Here is a 6,000-nt window from a genome sequence, read left to right on the forward strand (position 1 = left end):
AATCTAACCGCAGAAAAAAAAATTGTTGGCTATTAATCCATTTCTAGTTAAATATAAAAACGATAACACATACACCGGTGATAAAAACAACAGAAAGCAGCGACGACAAACCATCAGCAACCCATACGAACATATCCAAAGGCGTCAAGGTGATGTCTCCAGAAAAACCCAAGGCTACCGTTCAGATGCCTTTAAAGCTTTCAGCTATGGCCACAAATGTGACTCGGGTGATTCACAAACAACATCAACAGAGAAAATGGAAATTATTAACAATGCAGCCAAAACTACCTACAGAAAATTCGGGAATGATGCCAATAGAACAATAAGTGAAGGAGTGCTAGTTTCAAAAAAATTAATGATCCAGACTTCTCGGTTAGGTTCTGTAGCCGGCATCGATAATTATCCGCCCGAGATATCTTCAAACTTAACAAGTTCTCCGGCCGATGAAGAATATGATTGCTTAGTGGTACGACGGCCTATACGCCTGCCATTGCGTAAACATCATACCTTTCATTTCCATAGCACACAGACAGCCAACAGCATGCTACATGAGCTGCGAGAGCGACATCAACTTCAGCTGCAAGAAAGGGAGTTCGAGAAACAAAATGTTCCCTTGGTGTTTAGTCCGCTCGAGTTAAGTGAACAGCATGCTTTTAAGCCAATTTCACCTACACCTACTATGACAGCTTTGGCAGAGCAAGGGACAAGCTATCAGAATCACCATTTAAATGGTACAGAGGATGACGAAGACCTTGGATACAGTTTCTGTGAAGAAGAATGTATGGTTGACAACGATAACTATCCCACCTCGGACAATCTTAGTACTGCCCCGGCTAACAGCACTATTACATCGAAAGCTATTAAAAACTCGACTGCAGGTGCTCTTGAATACTTTATGTCGCAAAGCAGTTGTGAAGTACACATTTAATATAAACAAAAATATTGAAAATCAAGCCTAAGTGACGCAGACAAGGTATTTTACATTATAATATTTACATTACAGTATTTGTATATTTAGTACTTAAAAACCAATTTTTATAAAAAGGCAAAACATGAAAAAAGTATTGTATGTCTAGTGAGTTCTCTAATCTGTTAAATGGTTGAATCCTTGAATTTTGGTCAGCTACAACAGTTTCAAAATTTATCAACGCACACTGGGCTACCCAATCTAATTGGTTAAAACCGAAGACAGTTAAAAAAAAAAATTACCGAACCGAGTAATGGGTTTTTTTTAAATACATTAAACAAGTTTATACCAAAGGACTAACGAATTTAGGCCTGTAGTTTCCTTTTACAGTATTTTCAAAGTTGTAAATGCCGATATTCCAAAATGTAAAAATTTTATAGCATTTGAGGTCTACTAAAATATAAAGCATATCTTAAGGCACAGCGCATAAATGTTGCTAAAATTTAAATAAAACAATAGAGAACGCTAGACAGGCGGACGGACGGACTTGGCTAGATTGAAAATATCTATACTTCATAGCAGTGCACTGCCTTAATCTCTACGAGTAACGGGCATAAATGCCAAATACAAGAGAGAACGCTATGGACGAGTGTCTCGCTTATAAAACACCCGTTACTGAGCTAAACAACTTTAATATAAATATGCCTTCTTGTATGTTTTTCGTGCGCCCTATTTCAAATAATTTAGATTTTGAATTAACATATTGGAAATTAAAATGACCAGAGGGTGTCACAGAAGACAAATAATAATCCATTTGAATTCGGCGCTTTTTTAGAGATGGCAGCTAGACGGTGCTACCGCCGCTCCAATTTTGAAATTGTATTGCGCCATCTATTACTGGCCATTAAAGGCGGAAATTGTGGCGCTAGACAGGTTTTAGCGTTTAATGGTTTTGTGGGCGCTAGAGGGGTCGTGGATAACTTTGAATAAGCCAATCGATAGGTATTGACAAAACAAATACACATCAGTTACACTTTTCATAATAGCATCAAAACTGTGCGCGCCACAGCTTGTGGGCGTTAGAGTGGGCGTGGCAAAGGATGAAACAAACTTGGGCTGCGTAGGAACTCGTAGAATCGGCATGCAAAATGCCAATCTTCTAGCTTTTATAGCTTCGAGATCGGAGCGTTTCATATGGACAGACAGACGGACATGGCTAGATCAACTTGGCTAGTGATCACGGTCAAGAATGTGTATACTTTATAGGGTCGGAAACGTTTCCTTCTACGTTTTACTTTTGCACGATTGCAATATACCCTTTGGTCCATATTATAGGTTTTGTCCTAAGAAAATTGTCCAAGATGCTTAAATTGCTAAGCTTAGTTATGGATCCATCTATAAAGTATATGTATTCTTGATCAGGATCACTAGCCGAGTCGATCTAGTCTCTCTGTCTGTCTGTATGAACTCTGAGATCTCGGAAACTACATAAGCTAGAAAGTTCGGACTACCCACACATATTCTTGGGCATCCTACGCAAGTTTATTTCAGCAAAGGGCCCCGCCCCCTCTTGCGCCCGCAATCGCCTTAAACGATTGAAAACTGGCGCCCATACCTTTAAAGATTTCAGAAAAGTAAAAATGCTGTTTTATTGTGTTTATCAGTAACCATCGAAATGTAGAAGACAAAATTTTCAAATCGGACCATTCGCTTAGAGTTAAGCGCGATCAACGTTTCATATAACCATCTCCACAGCACTCCCTTTAGATGAGTAACGGGTATGTAATAGTTGGCCACCCAACTATAGCGTTCTCTCTTGTTTTAATATTATATTTGTAAGCAAAGAAAGACTGCCAAAATGTCTGTACTCTTAGATTTCCCTGTAATTTATAGAGAGGTTCGTCGAAAAAGAGTTTACTTATTACTTCGAAATAGGGATTGTCTGCGACATATTGCAGGATGGTTCAAATGGATGTTAAGATATATCGATCACTTCTGAGATTTGACCTTAATTGGCCTGTCACGTTTCACGTGGAATAAGCCATATATCTTCTAGTATCAGTTCACCCATCCGTGGAAATAAAATCTTACGTTTAGATTTCTTTAACTAATAGATTCCATAGCGCAAATTAAGTATGCTTTTTTTTTTATTTAATAAAGTTATTATTTAATGCTTAGGTCAATGAAAATAATTTTCGACTAATACATTCCTACATTTCCAAATTTTACCTCTGACCCAAAATGCAAATATTACATATATAAACTTTAAGCAATAATCTAGGAGATAATATAATCTAATAGCCAGACTGTGTATGTTAAGTTTGAAAATTTGTATGTATAAATGATGCGGTCTATTAACAACAATATATATTATCGTATTAATTATTTGTTCAATCAACTATTAACTGTTTAAATAATAACATGTAAAATATTAAATACTAATAAATCAAAAGGAATCATAAGCAAAATAAGTATTATTTACAATTTAACTTAAGAACAAAACTTTTAATAAATTCTTCTGGCGGCAGCCGTGTGCTTAAGCTCACATGGTATTTGAATAAAACAAACAAACAAAAACTTAATTTACTCTTATCCACAAACATTTTTTTCACTCGACCTAAACGATATCAATTGTAATTTTTTAGCACCTTTCCGACTTTGAGGATCCTTATAAAAGCAGCAATACATATATATTCTAAATTTTTATTTGATTAAATTTCCCATAACAAAGAGAAATTGTCTATTGTCCCACTAGAAAAAAGGTAAACTTGTAATTATATTTTAATTTTTGTTAAATATTTCATATTTATTATAATCATCACCATATTAAATTGCTTTTTATTTGCAAGCCACTTTCTGATTATCTGATGGTCACATCATAATATAAGTAATTAAAAATTAGGCGCTATCCGTTATTCATTTGCATGAACAAGCTATGCTTACCAGCATAACATTTGGGTTATTTGACAGTTTTTATAACATCTATTGTTTTCCGTATCAACACAATAGCCGTTAAATGCCGAAAGTTTTGATGATGAATTTATTTATGCTGATCTGGAGAGTCAACACTACGGACCTATCAATTACAAGGCGGCTTCATTATATTCTCAAGTAAAAAAAAACAAAAATTCGGGCGCCCTTGATGTACTATAATAAAATCCTGGTCAATTTTCGTAAGCTACACCACGCATTTTTTTATAAATTAAAACTTTATGATTTTAAATTAATGAAAATGTTATTTTATAATAGGTTCTTAAGATCCACTTAACGTTTTCAATGACTAAAACAAAAAAACTTGATTTGACCGTTGTCACTAAGTGAATATGTTAAATTTTTTAAATTATTTTACCCAAAGAATGTATTTGGAAGTAAACAAATGTTTAATGTAACTAATAAAAAAGGTTTTTCAAATCGTTGGATAAACTCACACGGAAACAAAGAGTAATAATGGTATATCTAGCTTTTCTTTTCATGATTTTTCTTTAAAACTAATGTAATTGTGTGCATAAAATTTAATTTAAATTAAGTTGTTTTTGGATGGTTAGTAGTTTAGTTGATCAATACATCATTTTTAAATAAGCATAATCATTTATTTATAATATAAGTATTTCCTTAAAGGCTAAAGAATGTGTAATAATATGTCCAGAAAAGTGTAATTAAATCGAAAATATGCAGATTAAATGGAAGCTTATTTTAAGATAAAGAATTACTATCCAATAAATTGTAAAATAAATAAAACTGTTTTTGAATTAAAATTACTTAAAACTACGGTATGGATGCGCAGATAGAATTATTTGCAAAAGATGGTACGACGATACTAAATTACAGAATGTACTCTATATAACACAGTGCAACACGGAGAATGTAACAGTAGATTGGGTTTCAAGACCTTAAAATTGTCATTAAAACGATTCAACCGCTTCCTAAACATTATTCAAACCCATTGAAAGTTACAACATCTTATTACGTTACATTATCTTAAATCACGCCATTAGTGTAACTGTTTTCACAGATATTTTTTTGTCTTCGCCGAACATTTCAATGATTAGTAGAATAAATCGCGCCATGCGCTTTGGTTGCGTTGGTAGCAAAAGTGTGACTGACTGATTTCCAAACATACCTGCCATTTATTTTGGTGATCAGGCGCTTAAGGACTCCTTGGCCGGTTTTGACGGTTGTAAAGTAGTTCTATAGCTGGGATGAAACTCAGTCATTCCAGGGTCTCTTTACAGAAAATATTTCTATCTTTAAGACAGACAGGATAACGGACGAAGACTGTGTCGGGTCATAGAGGGGGGGAGAGGAAAGTAAAGGTCCGTGTAGGCAGGAGCCGACCCCGTCAGCCGTGGGTCGGTTTCCAGCCCCCAAAGACGAAACTGCGGGAAAATCCGATACCGTCACCCGGATACCGAATTCCCGGCCCGAAAATTGGAGAAAACAGGCCCCGTCACCCGGTAGCGCGTTTTCCAATCTCGGCGTGGGGAAACCTTCCGGAGAGGGGAGGCCGGCCCCGTCACCCGTGGGCCAGTTTCCCCGAGGCAAAAAAACACTCCCCGGGCTGCCGGAGGAAAGAGGGGCTCCGTCAACCGTGAGTCCTCATTCCCCTTTTGTCCCGGTAGCGTGGGGCACTATTCCCGAACACTCCCGACTTCTCACTAACACGCTGTTGTCCTTTTTTTCATTGTCACACTTTATTTTTAACACTATCCCTAACCTATCCGCTACACATGTCCTCCCACTGTTTGGGATTTTGGGCCCTCGGCCAGCTTACCCCTTTACTCCTCCTGCATCCTTTGGGCAGCGGCGTCGATTGATTATTCCAAATCTCTGTCCAAGTTCCTGTTTGTTCGTTACGACCGAAAACGTCCGGCTCCGTTGCCGGCTCTCGAGGGACTGTGTCGATCCGCGAATCGCTAAGCTTCGGCTGCCGCCCTCTGCTCACGATCGTCTCGGCTGCTGCGCTGTCGGGCAGAGGACCCCTTCGTGTTCAGCTTCGGCTTCGTTTCAGCTGCGGCTGATTTTGCAAAAAGCTTTACAAAATTCTTTCTTTTTGCGCGCATTAATTTCGAATTCCTCGGAAATTTACATTTTTT

General features: G+C 37.1%; 1 protein-coding gene across 18 annotated transcripts in view; it reads left to right on the forward strand.

The window, feature by feature from the left end:
- nrm (neuromusculin) overlaps positions 1 to 4,639 on the forward strand; it is a 156,423-nt gene extending 151,784 nt beyond the window's left edge. For 8 of the 18 annotated variants that reach the window (XM_070215204.1, XM_070215208.1, XM_070215209.1 and 5 more), the window contains one exon: positions 14 to 4,051. In XM_070215204.1, coding sequence (XP_070071305.1) covers positions 14 to 928 — 915 coding nt within the window. In that variant the 3' untranslated portion in view covers positions 929 to 4,051. Of the gene's footprint in view, positions 1 to 13 lie in introns of all 18 variants that reach the window. The other 10 variants (XM_070215213.1, XM_070215217.1, XM_070215221.1 and 7 more) reach the window with 6 other exon arrangements.
- The last annotated feature ends 1,361 nt before the right edge of the window (positions 4,640 to 6,000 follow it).

The sequence above is a fragment of the Drosophila takahashii genome, chromosome 3L, assembly GCF_030179915.1.
Source record: "Drosophila takahashii strain IR98-3 E-12201 chromosome 3L, DtakHiC1v2, whole genome shotgun sequence".
Classification (NCBI taxonomy): Eukaryota; Metazoa; Arthropoda; class Insecta; order Diptera; family Drosophilidae; genus Drosophila; species Drosophila takahashii.